The 17,559-nt window shown below is 40.0% G+C and overlaps 1 protein-coding gene across 1 annotated transcript in view; it reads right to left on the bottom strand.

The window, feature by feature from the left end:
- The window catches only part of ERO1A (endoplasmic reticulum oxidoreductase 1 alpha), a 44,167-nt gene extending 30,337 nt beyond the window's left edge, over nt 1-13,830 (bottom strand). Inside the window, exons 1-4 of the mRNA XM_079909279.1 lie at nt 13,188-13,830; nt 4,692-4,811; nt 3,800-3,883; nt 1,715-1,753 (exon numbers count right to left, since the gene is read on the bottom strand). Of these exons, the coding sequence (XP_079765405.1) occupies nt 1,715-1,753; nt 3,800-3,883; nt 4,692-4,811; nt 13,188-13,301 (357 nt within the window). The 5' untranslated portion in view covers nt 13,302-13,830. The remainder of the gene's footprint in view (nt 1-1,714; nt 1,754-3,799; nt 3,884-4,691; nt 4,812-13,187) is intronic.
- Nucleotides 13,831-17,559: the final 3,729 nt, after the last annotated feature.

The following is a 17,559-nucleotide window of genomic DNA, read 5'->3' as shown; positions in this document are numbered from 1 at the left end:
ACCTCAATAAAGCAGAAAATAAGTAATTTTAAAGGGGAATCTGACTCTGATAAGCTATAATACTTAACTACCAGTTTATGGAAAATGAAGAGAGTGATATGTTAAATGACATGACAGGGATACAATCACTAAAGACATAATGTGGGAAATTCTATAGGATATTGATTCATTTCCTTCAACACATAAGTGGCAAAGAAAGAAAAAGGGCAGTGTGGTGGGGAATGAATCTAGATTAAAAGAGACTTAGGAGCAGGAAATGTTCAAGTAGAACCAGAAAATAAAGAAGTGCTATCAAAAGGGAAAAAAAACAGTGATGGGGGTATGTCAAAGGGACACAGGAGCCAACTGAAACAGCTCCCAAGTGTGAAAACTGAAACGATATGAACAACAAAATAAAGGAGTACTAGGTTATAATCCACGATAGAAAATAAATACCCACAAGACAAAGAAATGATTGAACAAATAAGGAAATGGAGGGAAAAGATAACAAATCTCTCACACTGAAGAATTCCAAACAATTTATACCCTCAAGGAGATGAAGCGCTCCTAAAATGTGGGCGGGGCCTAGTAACTTCCTTCCAAAGAATAAAGTATGGAAAGCGCAAAAAAAGAATAAATCTGCAGTGGAGAAAGCTGACAAAAAATACCGCAGCCAGGTGATCAAGGTTAACATTAACAGTGATAAGTCATGTTGATCGTATGTACCCTTGATATAGGATGTGATGAAACGGCACTGTTTCTTTTTTAACCTCTGTGGTCTTCTTTCCAAAAATACATAACCTCAGTCTAATCATGAGAAAAATATCTGACAAATCCCAATTGAGGGACACTCCACAAAATACCTGACCAGTACTCCTCTGAAACACCTTATCGAAAACAAGGAAAGTCTGAGAAACCGTCACAGCCAAGAGGAGCCTAAGGAGACATGACAACTAAATATAATATGGTTTCCAGGATGGGATCCTGGAACAGAAAAAGGACATTAGGTGGAAAACTAAGGGAAATCTGAATGAACTATGGACTTTAATTAGTGATAACATGTCAAAATTAGTTCATTAATTGTAACAAATGCACCATACTAATGTAAGATGTTAATTATAGAGGAAACTGGGTATGGAATATACGGAAAAACTGTACTATCTCTACAATTTTTCTGTAAACCTAAAACTATTATAAATTTTTTAATTTATTTAAGAAGAGAGAGAGAGAGACATAGAGACATCAACCAAGCGCAATGTGTGGAATATGTTTGAATCCTGTTTTAAATCAACTATTAAGGCACATATGAAACAACTAGAGAAATTGGAACCCTGATTTTGGTTACGTGGGGCTTTTTTAGTGCTTTTTGTCTTCGAGATGTATATGAAGTATTTGTAAACAAAATGAGTTATCTCAGATTGGCTTTGAAATAACTGGGAGAATGGAATGGGAGGTACAAATGAAACAAGATTGACCACATATTGGTAATTGCTAAAGCTGCGTGATGGGTACACATGTTTTATTTTGTTTTCTCCCCTCTACTTTTACCTTTCAAGCTTTCTTTAATAAAGGGTTAAAGAAAAGAAACAAAAGAATTACAGCCACTGAGTACAAATAACTTTCAAGGGGTTTCACTGCAAAGGGGACCAGAGAAGTGGGGTAGTAGCTGGCAGGGGAAGTGAATTTTTTTAGTTTTTGCTCAATACTAGACACGTTAATAAGTATATGTACATACCTTGTAGCTTGAAGATTTAATTCCATCAGGAACTTCATCCTAAAAAAAATTTTAAATGCTTTTAGATGACATTTATTCTATCTTCTGAAAAAATATTTTAAAGCTCTATGATTTATAAGAAAAATTCACAGAACAAATTACTGAAGTTAACAGGTTATTTTTTAACTGAGAATAGTTAGTCAGTCTTTATGATATTTCTTAAAAGTAAACAAAAAATGCGGGCTTCCCTGGTGGCGCAGTGGTTGGAAGTCCGCCTGCCGATGCTAGGGGACAAGGGTTCGTGCCCTGCTCCGGGAGGATCCCGCGTGCCGCGGAGCGGCTGGGCCCGTGAGCCATGGCCGCTGGGCCTGTGCGTCCGGAGCCTGTGCTCCACAGCGGGAGAGACCACAACAGTGAGAGGCCCGCGAACCCAAAAAGGAAAAAAAAAAGTAAACAAAAAATCCAACAAGTTATGCTATGGATTATACACATGTTATATTACAGCACGGAAATGTAAAAATAGCCACTTAGCCATTATTCCTTTTTTTTTTTTTTTTTTTTTTTGCAGTATGCGGGCCTCTCACTGTTGTGGCCTCTGCCGTTGCAGAGCACAGGCTCCGGATGCGCAGGCTCAGCGGCCATGGCTCACGGGGCCAGCCGCTCCGCGGCATGTGGGATCTTTCCAGACCGGGGCACGAACCCGCGTCCCCTGAATCGGCAGGTGGACTCTCAACCACTGCGCCACCAGGGAAGCCCGCCATTATTCCTTTTAATGCTCAAATTGTCCCACATTTGGCCACTAGAAGACCCACTAAGTGCTGACCTGTGTCCTTTTTATCTGACCTGTGTCTTTATCTGCACCTGTGTCTTATTTATATTACCCCAGTAATCTTTAACAGCACTTTTTGTTTTCTGTTATGACAAGATACTCCAGGTTCATCTTATATATCTCTTGTTCCAGTCTTGGAATCAACCATTTTTTAAGGCGCTTTCCTCTTTCAGAGGAAAATGGTACTAGTTTTTAGTTGTGTGTTGGCCACTTAATAACACAGGACCTATCTGCCTATCCTCAAAGAGATGCTGTGAGTAGAGATAATGATGTATGTGGGAGAGCTCTGTAAATTGCAGGGTCCTATTCTAATGCTAAGTATATTCAGTACATTCCTGAAATAGATTACACCTGCCCAAAGGGAAGGACCCACACAGGGACAATCACTTTATTGTGTACTCTTCTACACTCTGAACTAGGTCAATGTATAGTCTTTTCCTATGACCAGATATTTAGATGGTTTCTAATTTTTTCATATAATAAACTATGCCAAATTTATAGACTGATTTCAGCAGAACTGACATCTTTACAATATTCAGTATTGCTTTATGGCCATCTTTGGACATCTATCTAATTATTTTAGTAGTGAAATTCTTAGCAGAATTGCTAGGTCAAAGGATATGTACCTTTTTTATTGTTTGGATACATTTGCTGAATTGATCTCCAAAAAGACTTAGCCACCAGAGTGCTCATTTCTTATTCCCAGACTAACACTGGATACTGTTTTTCTTTTTCACATTGGCCAATTAATAATGGAAGTGAAAGAACATTGTTCTGATTCACTGTAAAGGGGATAAATAACTGGCCTTTCGACTGACAGAGAGTCCAGCCTCTATGGGCAGCCAATCTGAGAATTCCTAAGTAAAGCCAGTGGTTTTGTCCAGACCCTCCCCAAGGAAGAAAATTAATACATCCACAGAAAAAGGGAGAGATTTTATTTGTACCTCAATTAATTTCATTTTTTTTTTAATACCACAAACACAACTTTGGGTAAGACATAAGAAGAAAAACAAATATCAAGCCAAAAGAACTATTAATCTCAGTAATAAATCAAAGGATTATATTAACCACAAAATTTAAATTCTATTATTATGAAGACAGAATAATTCAAAATAGGTTTTATATTTGTAAGTTTAGGTTTTTAATATGTTAATTTTAAACAACATTATATTTAACCTAAGGATTGAAATGTTATTTCAGTTATACTGGCCCCTTTCAAAAGTCACAATTATTCAAAAAAACATGTGACAGTTCTTAAACGTATACACTGTTCTTACCGATTGACAAAGCTTGACAGCACAATCCCTTCTTCCACACTGGCTGATATCATTCCAGAAAGGACACGGCCTTTTCAGGTTTACCTGTAAAATAAAATATTAGAAAAAAGTTATAAAAGAATTTTGAGATTATAACAGACAGATGTGGAATTATGATACTATAACCTGGTCATGTTATCAGCTACAATTATTCTATTTCTTCCACTATCAAATTTCAGTGGTGGTATAAGTGTGTAGCTGGTATGAATAAATTGGTAGACTTGGTTAAAATGACAAACTCTGCTACTAAACAGACTCTGAACAGATGGCAACGGGGAGCCAAAGTAGCTCATGTTATCACTGCTCAACTCACAGTCTTCTTTTTTTTTTCTTTTTCAACTCACAGTCTTTTAATGAAAGTAACAGCTAACAGACAACTGTGAACTCAGATTGTAACTACATACTCCAATGATGAGGTTTTCTAAACTCTTTCAATAGATATCTCAAGATAAAATGTCACAAGTGACTTGTTAGAACAATACAGGTCAGAACAAAGTCATGCTTCTTCTCAAAAATATTTCTCTTTTTAAATTAATTGGAGTAAATCTGATGTTTTAGAATGTTATGAACAACTCATGACTTTGATAACGATATAACAGTTTCTGTTCTGACTTCAATTTGACCAACTAGGTTCTAACTCTAGTGTTCAAAACTCAATTACTGAAATTAAAAGTATCCAATGGGTCGTTTTAGAACCATATGGTTCATTCTTGTGAACTGCATTTTCCTAATATAGCCTTGCTCAATTTTAAATAATAAGCGCAATTTTGAAGCTTAGTGATTCCTAAGAAAATGTAATTACCCATTTAAACATTAAGTGTTCCTATACCAAAAAAAAAATTGTTTTAAATACCTTGTAATATCTAAAGTAGTCGCTTTCCAGGAGTTTTTGAAGTCTTGGGAAAAGCCTGTAGTTATTAAATTTATCAATGGTTTCAACATCACAGGTACAATCATCCAAGTAACCACTAACCTGTTACAAAGAAAATGGAATATTATATCAAAATGTCATAGACGCAACAGGGTTTTTTCCTTACATGGTTATGATAAAAGAGCCCTTTACTCAACCAACCCCTAGCTTCCCTCCTCCCCGTAATTTTCTGAGATGGGACATGACCATAATCTAGTGAGGCTATTGCTCTTACTATATACCTATAGGAACACAGTGGATACCTTTTGTAGGGTGGGTGTACTGAGCTCATAATGACACACATACCCCCAAAGAGTTGGTCCCCTGCAGCCACTCTATAACCCTGCTCCCCAAGACTGACCGGGGTTGGGTATCTAAGCCAAAACAAGTCATGGTCCCCTCTCCAGGAATCAGGAATTGAGGCTAAGAAGGAGCAATGTCTCCGTCACTAAACCAGTGAACAAGTAAACTCAGACCATATTCCATCACATGAACCACGTGAGCCAGTTGGCAGAGAGAGGAAAGATTTTTAAAGACACAGAGAAGCAGAGATAGGAGATGGAGAACTTATGCTAGCTGGATTCCCTAGGGTTTGCCTGCTCCCACTTCCACCATTTTCCTGAAGCCCAGTGGCATTCCCCTCCTTGGTTTTTCTGAGACTCTATATTCTATAATTCAGTTGTCTCTGTCTTTCCTTTATTTTAGTTTCCCACAGGATGTGTAGGTCACAGACTAGCTTGGTGAATGTATAAAAAGAAGTGATATTGAATTTATAAGAGAAACAATAACTCATTATAAGGATCTAACAACCCTCAAATATTGGCCATGACAATTTTTATAGATTTGAAATGGTACTTAGAAATGACTTATCCTTAGCAACACTGAGATAGCAAGTTAACCACAAAGCCAATCCTGATCTTCAAATGCTTAAAACCAATGTCTTAACTGTATTTACTAAATCAAACTATTAAATCATGTTATAATTAGAGGCAATGGGAAATCATATTATAATCAGACATTGTTAACAGTTGTGAAGCTAAAATTCTGAGATGTTTATTTGGGACTAGGCAAACACCTAACAGAATTAATTAAGCAGCGCTTATAAGTAAGTAAAAAATATATTATGATTTTTTTAAACTAAAATTTTTATTTTTTTAATATACAGCATGCTGCAGAAAAGAGATCCTTATACTTTGGTCTGAATATTTACATTATAAACCACTTTGGATTATATTTTAGGGAGAGTTATTGACCATAAAAAAATAATTTTAAAATCTGTTGGTAAGGAAACAAATTAAGAATACTTCATTGAAATACTGAATTTAGGTGTTTTCCTTTTGGAATATGTAAAATCCTACACTATCTTTTAATTTCAGAACATCACAAAACAGTAATGGATATTTTTCACCTAAGAGATAAGAATACTTGAGATGATGACGGCAATATTCAAGAGCTAAGTTGTTTGTTTGTTTGTTTGTTTAGCCAATTTGCCTAGTCTTATTTGTTTTGGACTAAAGAATTCAGTTTCTAGAAATCTGATCTACATATTTTGTCACTGTAATAACTATTTTCATTTCATACGCAAATGTGTCCTTGTTTCCTGTAAAAATTATCTGAGTACACAAGAATCTTAGAGTCCTAATTTTGGGTACCAACAAAACAGAAGTGCTTCTAACCCAGATGATTTGATTTTTCACACCTCTTTCTTTTGAGCCTTCAAAGCAAAACTTCTAAGAACATAAAATAAGCTACTGTTTCTCCTCTTGGACACAAATTATTATACAAAGAACAACAGGCACAAAGGCTGCAAAGGCCAAAGAGACACAGGCCAGATAGAGATATTAAATCACAAAAGAAAAAAACACAAAAATCTTAAGAGGAAGGGTTTGAGGCAATCCATTTCTCCCCCCACCCTAGGAATTCATTTTTAAGGTAAAAATCTATCCTCCCCTCTTTTGGAAAGCTGCCCTCAGGTACCACTCACTCCCTGCTCAGTTAACTGTCTCTCGTATGTGTTCCCATGACACTCCACATACTCCTACACAAGAATTACCTCACTGTACTGAATGTATCTATCTCACTCCCACCCACTAGAGTTAAGATCCTTGAGAGCAGGCTCATGTTTGTTCACTTTTGTATTCCCGGTACTGAGCACTGTAGAAAGCACACAGTAGATGCTCAGTAATTATTTGTGGAATGGGTTGGTGAATGAATTAATGAATGCTGTCCATTGTCACTCTCATTCACTGGAGCCCAGCACTGCACTGCCTAATTATAACTGTGTACTTCCATGTCACCTATGGTGGTGCTCAGTGCCAGACCATGCCAACTCAAGGGGCAGGAATGCACTCACAGAGCAAGGAAAGCAAGCAGCAAAGGCAAACAACCCTTTGTGTCCAATATTCTACTGATCTATATCCTAATTTCAAAGGGAATGATAAGAAGCCCCACATCAGAAAGAAATGCAAGATGCCTCCAGAGCAGAGGTGGCTTATAACCTAGAGGCCACAGAGGAAGAGAAGGCAGGACAATGGGAGATTTAAAAATCTCCTGACCCTTACCTTAGAAATTGAGTAGGAGGTATTACCAACGACAATGACAGGCCACAGGGCAGCTAAGGAGGTACAGCAGCGGGTGAAAGAAGTTTCACTGGATGGAAAGAGTCCAGCAAAGGAGAGGCAGGAAGATACTGGGAAATCCAAGCCACCTGACTGTTCAGATAAGCTTGCCAATAGGCAGCAGAACCTGATCCCTGGAAGGAAGTCTGGCAGGTATGATTCCAGGCCCAGTTCTAGAAAGTAGAGAACCAGGCATGTTACCAGAATAGAGTCTCAGGAAAAGTCTAAGGCAGAACTCCAGTTGATGGACCCAGGGCAGAACCTTGGAAACGAAGCAAAGTCCTATTACCTAAACTAAGACCAAAAGACAGGTGCTGATTTATAAGAAGAATGGCTTGATGCTGTACTTCGAAATGTGCTATGGCTGCATAAGTAACCACTACACTATCTCCCAAAGTGAAATAGAACTCTGGCCCTACCATAGGAATCCAAATCTTTTAAAAATGCACCCCCCTCCCCGCCTCTGCAACATACACACAAAGTGCTTGATGAATGCTAAAATTTGAAGCTCGCTGCTCTAGGCTTCAGGTGATGATCAGCTTTGGTTTTGTGGAGGGCCAGACTAATAGGAAGCAATGGAAAGGCCCTTGTTGAGGGTGGTAGATATAAGGACCAAGGTAGGCCTCACACACAATATCACCCAGTTTAAAGTCCTGGTCTCTTAAGAGCTGGAAAGCCTTTGAAGGCCTTCTCTTGCTATCTTCAGAGCAACCCAGCAATCCCCTCCCTCACACACCCTCAAGGGGAGGTAGTGTATAACAGTGGATAGCAGGCAGGCTCTGGAGTCAGGCCTTCTAGGGTGGAATCCCATCTCTGTTACTTATTAGCTGTTGACATTGCCCCTGCTTTTTAACTTCTCTAGGCCTCAATTTCCTATCTGAGTACAAAAATAGAAGTAACAGTAGTTCCCATCTCAAAGAGTTGATATCAAGATAAAACGACCCACAGTAAATGCCCAGTAAATGTTGATCATTACTATTACCCTACCACTGCTTAAATGCTTCCAGTGACAGGGAGCTTGCTATTTCCCCAAAGCAAAAGGCCAGGTTTGCAGTTAAAATTCTCCAAACATTTTACATCTGAAGCTCCAGTGCAACACACAACTAGATAACCAAATGTTAGCTCCATTTTTTCTCCATTGACTCTGATTGGTTTGGACCAAATACCAAAATACAAAAGGCAAGGGAAAAGAAAATACACTGGCCTGCTTGTTCTCTAGTTTTTGGATAGAGGTATCCTTTACTTTGCAATGAAAGACAAAACAAAAAACACTTTCTAAATAGTCTTCCTGTGTCCCAACAACTTCCAGTCCTACCATAGATTTTTTTTTGCAAAGCACTGTAAGAATATATTCCTCATACTTGTACGAAATACCTTTCAAAAGTGCTCAAAATGCGCTTTATTTGGCAAAGAACTGCAGTTGTGCTAAATTTTATTGAGTTTTATGACCATTAGAAAAAAGAAAAAGAACATGAAAAACATTCATTCACTGACAGAGCAGACTGGGACAACTGCTAAAGAAAGAATAGAAACACCAAAAGATTCTATCCTGGCTAGTAGGCACCATTCTAAGAACATGGAATGCTATGAGCTATTTCTTCTTTAAAGTCTTGGTCTTGCTAGAACTTTAAATTGTTGCTAAATGACCCAAAGTATGGCAACCAACGTTAAATACACTTTGGTCCACTTGCTTTGTTCAGAAAAGCCTGGAATGTTGGAAGCATTCACAGTCAATGGACCCCTCTCCAGTATAACCTGTTTCAAAGATCCCTCTGACTAAGTATTAATCCTGGACTTATTTCCACCCACCACTTAGCATATTCTCAAGCGTCTCTTCCATGGCCCAGCCACTCTGACTAACAAAAACTCTTTTTTTTAAACTGACCTAAACAAGACACCCAGACAAGTAAGTCTGCTAAAATACATGAATGCAGAGTGTATCTACAACGCACTCCAAAGGAAAAATAATCCACCTTTGAAGTAGCTATGATGGGTTATGTGAACTACTCCCCTTTCATTAACCTGACGGAGATCTACTGCATTCAAGCAAGTGGATCTGAGGGTTACCAGCATTAGCCATATTAAGAGAGATAAAACATCCTGAGTATAGAAGTTTACAAACTCATCTCTAATTAATTTTAAAAAGATGAAAAAGATGTCCATACTGCCTCCGTATCTGGGCTTCAATATCTCTTCTGAGGTGATTTCTTTAAAATGCATCCTGGGATTCCATGAATTGGAACTTAAGTTCTGTTACATTCGTTCTATCTAATGGTGCATAATGAGGAAATAATTGTCACAAAGGAATAAACTCTGAAATATCTTCATTTACTTGAAGCCCATACCTACTACAATGATATTTTGATTTAAAGAAAGGGTGAGTCCTGATTTATGGGGTTTTTACACAAAACTGTACATGTGTTAGACTTCACAAACTTGTATACCAACAGGGGGGAAAAAGCCAATTTTCTGTGTAAAAAAATTTTTTTTAACAGAATGATACAGGGATTGGGGGAAAGGGAATGTATATAAGGAAGATTTATAAGTTCCAGACAATTGATCACTTACTTTGAGCAACTAAGCTGAAGCACTGTTCTCAAAAGAACTTACAACATATAGTGAAAATGGTTTTAATAGGATGTGATGTCAACTAACAGGCATATGCAATAACTCAGGGGTCCCCAACCCCGGGGCCAAGGACCTCTACCGGTCCGTGGCCTGTTAGGAACTGGGCTGCACAGCAGGAGGTGAGAGGAGGGAGAGCCAGCGAAGCTTCATCTGCTGCCCCTCATCGCTCGCATTACTGCCTGACCATCCTCCCAACCCCCAACCCCGGCCCCGGTCAGTGGAAAAACTGTCTTCCATGAAACCAGTCACTGGGTCCAAAAAGGTTGGGGATCGCTGCAGTAACTGACTAAGTTTAAATATTCATTGGAAGCTGTCAACCCATCTCCAATTAAGAATATACTTCAGCTCCTGTAGTGTTCACATCTTGTATTATAATTTCCCTAACACTTGCTGAGCACCAATTATTTACCAGTCTCCGTACTCTGGAGTGTCAGGAATTGGGACTAAATTGTAACTTTTTATTTTTTGATCTCTCAAAACTTGTTCATAGTAGGCCTCAATAAATGCTTATTGAATTTAGTCTGATTATTTGTAGAGCTTTGTGCATTTTACTTCAATGACTTTCTAAGGTCGAATAACTAACTACATGCTGCTCTGGCTCAAATCACAACCCCTAAGTCAGGCACCCATGCAACAGTGTGGTGAGGGGTGATGGTGTGGTAACTCAAGGCAGAAGTGGTAAGAGGCACAGGCAACAGGAAGAAAGAAAGGGATGTGACTATAAACAAAAAAGAGTCAACAGGACTGTGTGGCCAGTTGGAAACTGCAAATAGAACCAGACAAGATTTGAACTTGTATTTCCAAATCTCAGGTGAAAATTTAGTTTCTAGCAATATTTACTAACTTTTTAAATTTTTTAAAAATACCTAGGATCCCCACCTCTTCCCAAGCCCCAGAGAACATGATGTGCTGAACTGTAAGCTCTTCAGAGCAGGGATTATGCCATAGTTATTTCTGTATTCCAAACTCTCAGATCAATGTACATAGTGTTTATAAATGTTTTTTGAATGAATAATTTGTTCCTCCCCTTATCTTTTCTTTCTCCACTTTTTTCTTTTATCTGTCTCTCCCTCTGTTTCGGTGTGCATGTCAATATGTTTGTCTCCATCTTTCTCTTCATGTCTATTCGTCACAGTCCCCTCCCTCCTTTCCTCCCCTTTCCCCCATCCCTTCTATTACTGAACATAATTAGAACTAAGGTACACGTGTTTCATTTATTGAATTGGAATTGATGGTCTCTGTTTTTAAGTTTATTTAACTAAACCATTTTAAATTTCCCTTAAATTTTTTTTTACTCATTTTATTACTTTTTAATTTGGCTCTGGAAAGAAAAACAGTCACTCTTGTTCTAAAAGAAAAAGAAAGAGGTCTAACAGATTTTTGTGTATTTTAATCTTGAAAATATTGTGAAAGAGTAAAAAAGCCTAACACTAATCAGAAGAAAAAGTAAATGAATATAAAAAACTAAAAGCTCCCCAATTTTAATCAAATATCTAAAATGGTTATGGGGGAGGGGAGTGAACGTTTAAAAGTTCAACATGTACTTTTATTCCATTATCCAAATCTCTAGAATATAGTTGAAAATGTTACAATGGAATCTTTCTGCACTGAATACCTTATTTTTATTTTTTTTTGCGGTACGCGGGTCTCTCACTGTTGTGGCTTCGCCCGTTGCGGAGCACAGGCTCCGGACGCCCAGGCCTGGCGGCCATGGTTCACGGGCCCAGCTGCTCCGGGGCATGTGGGACCTTCGCGGACCGGGGCACGAACCCGTGTCCCCCGCATTGGCAGGCGGACTCTCAACCACTGCGCCACCAGGGAAGCCCTGAATACCTTATTTTTAAGTCCACTTATTTCTAATTTACTTATTTTTAAATGTTTAAACTTTGTGATACATTATATTTGTAAGCAGAAGAAAAATTACCCTTTTTCTTTTAAGTACTTGATTGTATACTGTTTATAATCACTGAAGGTAAAGGAGCTTTTCAATCTCTTAGTTATAAAGCAGCAATTTTCTTTCAATTTCTCTTACACCTTCCCAGCTATCACTCACCCCAACTTCCAAATCACTCAGCAAAAAATAAAATCCAAGAATTTAAAGCAGTGAAAGAGATGACACCTCTTCTCATAATATTTAAATTCTTCTCTCCTCTGTGAAATAGTATTACCCCCCCTACACACATAAAATGTTATTTCTGATAAGTTAATAGTAACGTCTACTTAAAAGGAACAATTTGGATACCCATATCTCAATTTTGTATAAAATGTAATTTTTATCAACAGAAGCCAACCAAAAGGTGACTTTAAGAATAATGATATTACAATATCAGATATTGTGGGCACCAAAAACCTGTAACTTTCTTTGAATTTTTTTCTCAAGGAACCCACATCTCTTACTAACAGAAGGAAATAACCATAATAAGCTTGTAATTAAACTTGTGCACTGAGGACCGTTCTCCCAATTCAGACCAGCAATATGGATGTCACGGTAAAAGAGTCTCACTACATTCAGGAAAAACAAAGGACACATAGGGCGAGTAGTCACAGGGCAACCGCGGCCCCCAAGACACCAGGCAGTTAGGCTTAGACACAGAAAAGCCACACGAAGGCATTCTCCTGCCTGACAGGGAGATCTGAGGGCAGCCCCCCTGCAAAAGCCTGTCCTGGCCAGAAAGGCCGGAGAAGACATCCAGCACAGGCACAGCCCACACTGTTCCAAGTCAAATTAGAAGTCAGGAAGACCCAGGTTCTGCGAAAATAAAAATACTGAGTGTGACTCTGTGTGTGTGTGTGTGTGTGTGTGTGTGTGTGTGTGTGTGTGTGTGTGTCCGCGCGCGCGCACACCTTCCCCGGGCAGGGAAGACCAAAAAACACTCACAAACCAACTAGGTAGAAACAGCGGTGCACCCACACCTCTCGTCCCACGCCTGATCGGAAGCGGGGGAGGGCGATTCGACGTCGGTTCAGGCTGTTTGGGGCGGGGGGGGGGAAGGGGGGAACCGGTCCACACCAACCCAGGCGAGCTGCAGAGGATTCAGCCCCTGCCAGGGAGCAGAAGCACGGGGGTTCCTTCCGGAAGGGTGGAGAGGCAGAGACGCACCCCCAGCGCCCCACCTGCCCGGGCGCGCGGGACAGAGCGCACGGCGGAGGCAGGGGTCCCGGGACCCGCAGCGCCGCCACGCACACCCCTCACCTGGCAGAAGCACCTCTGCGCCGCCGTCTCCGGGGGCTGCTGCCCGCCGTGGCCCGAGCCCAGCAGCCCCACGGCGCCCAGGAAGCCGATCAGGAAGCCCCAGCGGTGGTCCATAGCCGCTCCGGGCGGTCTTCGCGCCGCGCCTCGGAATCCCCAGCAATCGGGAGCAGGCCGTGAGTCCGCAGATGAAGCCCGCGCGGGCCTGCCCCCGGCCGCGCCCCACCTCCCGGTCGCCTCCCAGGCCCGCCCTCGGCTCTCCAGCCTGTCAGAAGCCGCCACTTCCCGGTGCAGCCTGCGGACGTGCCGGGGACCCCGCGGTGGCAGTCCGGGGCCTGAGGCCCGCTTCCTTCCCCACGCGTGAGGCTGACGCACCAACCCGCTTCGCGGCTCGGCCCCTCCCGGCGCGCCGCGCCCGCCCCCGGCCCCTTTAACTCCCGGGGCCCGGAGACTGGAATGGGCTGTCTACCCCCAGCCCCGCGTGGGAGTCGGGGTCCTTCCCGCTCCGAGAGCCGAGCCGGAGCGAAAGCTGGAGGGGTCTGTGTCTTCCGGCAGGTCCCCGCCCCAGCCTGCTCACTCCCAGCCAGTCCTTCCGTATCTCAGTGCGAGGAAATCAAACTGAATTACGTGTGGACAGTGGCCCTGGCTGAGTCCTAAGGCTGAGAAGGATATTCGTGATCATCTATCTAGACCAGGGCTGCATATCTAATCTAGATTTTCTGGTAGTCACATCAAAAGAGCAAAAAGAAACAGGTGAAGTTGATTTTAATAATCGATTTTATTGAAACCATTATGTGCAAAATATTTCAAAATATACTCAATAGTAGATGATTCATAAAATATTTTACATTTTTTATTTTTAGCTTTGAAATCTGATGTGTATTTTTTACGAACTAGCCACATTTCATAGTCAGATGTGGCCAGTGGCTACTGTGTGGACAGAGGGGGAGATTACTGTTTTTTTTATAGGAGGAAACAGGCCCAGAGAGGTGAGGCAATGTGAGCTATAGGAATGGGAGCTGGGCAGTGAGAGAGCCAGGTCCTCTGATCCCAGCTGTGGGATGGGTCCATCAGCTTTTTTTTAAGGATAAATTTTCAAGGTGAAACTGGAAAACGTTCCAACATCTTACACATCACATTAAAAGCTAAAATATTTCTATTTAGTTTTTTGGTAAATCTTTTCCTGTTTGTTTCTGCTTCTGTTTTTTCTTAAAAAGCCATCACTTATTGACATAACTCTAGGATATGGTAGGCCTCAAATAGATATTATACTCCTATTTTCTAGCTGAGAAGAATAGGCATAGAATTTATATACGTTATTAAAAATCACTTGGTATGGTAGGGGTGAGACTCAAACCCTATGCTATGTCCATCACTGCCAAGTGAATTGACATATAATTAAAAAGTCACCAATCATCTGACATCCTGGTGGGCCGGGGAAGCTCTGATCTTAGTATCTACAAAATGCAATGTGTGCATATTAATACAATCTCTCGCTTTACTCCAAAAGTTACTTTTTCACTATACTGTGTATGGGTTCTACTTATCCTTCTAGGGCCAGACCCAGCTCACTCAATCCCTCATCATGAGTCTTCCTGGTTTCCTCTTCACCCAGAGTGTAAGTGGAACTTACACTCTGCCAGATTGAGCTTGACATTAGAGATATAAAGATGTATAAAACCCAGTCCCTGCACATGGATGGACACACCATGGAATTTAGTATGTAATCTTTTATGACAGTTCTACTTTATGTTTCTACCACTGAACTGTAATCTCTTTTAACTCCTTAAGCAGGGATTATGTCTCAAACATGCCTGTGACTCCCAGAAATCTTTGCACACATTTGTAAAATGAATGAATATATTTCATATGGCCACAGTATTAATATCTGAAGATTAAGCTATCAAAAATGAGAGACACAGTATGAAAAGGGGGAAACTAAATGAATAAAGCCTAAAATTGCAGAAAGAAGCAATCTGAACATCATCAGCTCTGGATTTCACTCTGATGCAATAGCCCGTAATTAGGGAGAATTTAAAAACATCAATATTCCCAGGATGAAGGCACTAGTCCATAAGATTCAAATTCTTGCCCAGAACAAATTTCTAGCAAACTTAAAATCAGAAACAACCACCATATAAGACAATTTTTTAAATTTATTGTCTTTTTTCCCCAGCCTTATTGAAGTATAACTGACAAATAAAATTGTCAGATATTTAAAGTGTATATCTAACTGATTTGACATACATATACATTGTGAAAGGATTCTCCCCATCAAGTTAACCCATCTATCATCTTACATATTTACCCTTTTCCCCTCCCTTGGTGAGAACATTTAAGTTCAACTCTCAGAAAATATCAATGATACAATACAGTGTTATCAACTATGGTCACCATGTTACACACTAGATTCTCAGAACTTATTCATCTTATAGCTGAAAGTCTGTACCCCTTTATCAACCTCTCCCTGCTTTCCCAACCCCCTTGCCCCTGGCAACCAGTTGTCTACTCTGTTTCTATGAGTTTGCTTTTTCATTATTATTATTCCTCCATATATAAGTGATACCATGCAGTATTTGTCTTGTCTGACTTATTTCACTTAGCATGGTGCCCTCAAGCCCCATCTATGTTGTATCAAATTTCTCATGCTGAATAATAGTCTATTGTGTATGTATACGACATCTTCATTATCCATTTATCTGCTGACAGACACTTAGGTTGTTTCCATGCTTTGGCAATTGCGAATAATGCTGGATGGATGTGGAAGTACAGATATCCGGGTATATACCCAGAAGTGAGATTGCTGGATCTTACTTTATTGTCTTGAAAATTATATTTTTTCCTACCAGATTTGTAAGTGATTTTAGAATGTGTAAAATACAGTTTTATACATACTGTATAAATATTACTGACATTTCCCTGAGAACCTTTTTGTGTGGGTCCTTTGTGTGAGTTCACTTCTTCAACTCTGCCTCCTCTCACACCATCTTGCCTATGTTAAGGCCATGAAATAACCGATTAGTTATCAAATAACTAGGGAGCATCCACAGGGTACATAGTTCAACCTTGGATTTCTGAAACTACAGCCTCCCATATATTATAACTTTGCTAAACAATAGTAAATTTTTTAGAGATGAACAAGGCCACGGTCTTGTTATTTTAATACTAGTGATCATAACAATAACATGACTTAGATTTAATGTACACAGCATTTCTTGACAGAATTCTGTTTACTCTGCAAATAACAGCTATTATTATTTTTTTAATGACCAAAGCAGGAAATGGCTTGAGTCCAATTTCTCAAAATGGAATTTCTGTGGGAAACTTCTCAGTACATGAACACTTTCTGACGTTGAATTGACTAGAAGGAAATGATTAAGGAAAAAAATGTGATCAAGGAAAAGGATTATTATGACACACAAGAGGAAGAAAGGCTAAGTAAAAACCTAAAGGTCTGGTTCTGATACTTGATTAGATCTATGTAATATTTACTGAATGTAAGTGTGCACATGTTGTATTGCTAGACTTTTCTATTGGGCTGCTTGAGATCATCTGAGTTGGGGAGACGTGCCACCTAAGCTCTGTCATCACCTTCTTTACCTCAGGTTCCTGAAAGGATGAACTATAAATAGTAACTGACTTCACTTCCTAACTTCGGGATCATACCTTAGCCCAATGTGCAGTCTGGTTGCCAACTCCACTCTCTTACTCTTCTTTACCTGACCTTCTTATTGGCAAATCTAATTGCCATTTTTCATTGAAATCATAACATCCCTGCTGCATTTTGACAAAGCAGATTCCTTCTTTCTTTGATTCAATTTCCTGTGCACTGAACATTCCAGATCCTCCTTATAGTTCTCTGATATTATTTAACTGTCTCCTTCATGGGCTTTCCCTGAGCCTTCCTTTAAGATGTGAGTGTTCCCCAGTGGTCTATCCTTTCTTCAGTGCTTTTCCTCATCTATACTCTCCCCTGGAGAAACTTGCCCAATCTCATGATTTTAAATATTTCCTTTATGCTAATGACTCCCAAATCTATTTTTCCAGTTCAGATCTCTTCCTTGAGCTTCAAAATCCAACTGCCTATTGAACACAGCCATCTGGTTTTCTCAGAAATGTTTGATCACATTGCCATACATATCTAGACAGCTAGAAATCAGGAAACCATCCTCAGTTTCCCCCTCTCTTTCACCTTCCATAACCTATTCTGTCCTGCCAGTTCTGTCATCAGTTTATTTCCTCCTCTCCATCTTTATGACTAAGGACTAGTTTCAGCCCTGATTATTGCTCACCTGATTTATTACCATATTTCCTTAACTGATTACCCAACTTCTAGGGTTGTACCCCTCAAAAAATAATCTTCCCTGCTAGCCTG

Source organism: Stenella coeruleoalba, assembly GCF_951394435.1.
Source record: "Stenella coeruleoalba genome assembly, chromosome: 2".
NCBI classification, from domain to species: domain Eukaryota; kingdom Metazoa; phylum Chordata; class Mammalia; order Artiodactyla; family Delphinidae; genus Stenella; species Stenella coeruleoalba.
The sequence above is the reverse complement of the archived record's forward strand: the minus strand, read 5'-3'. Positions and strand labels throughout refer to the sequence as shown.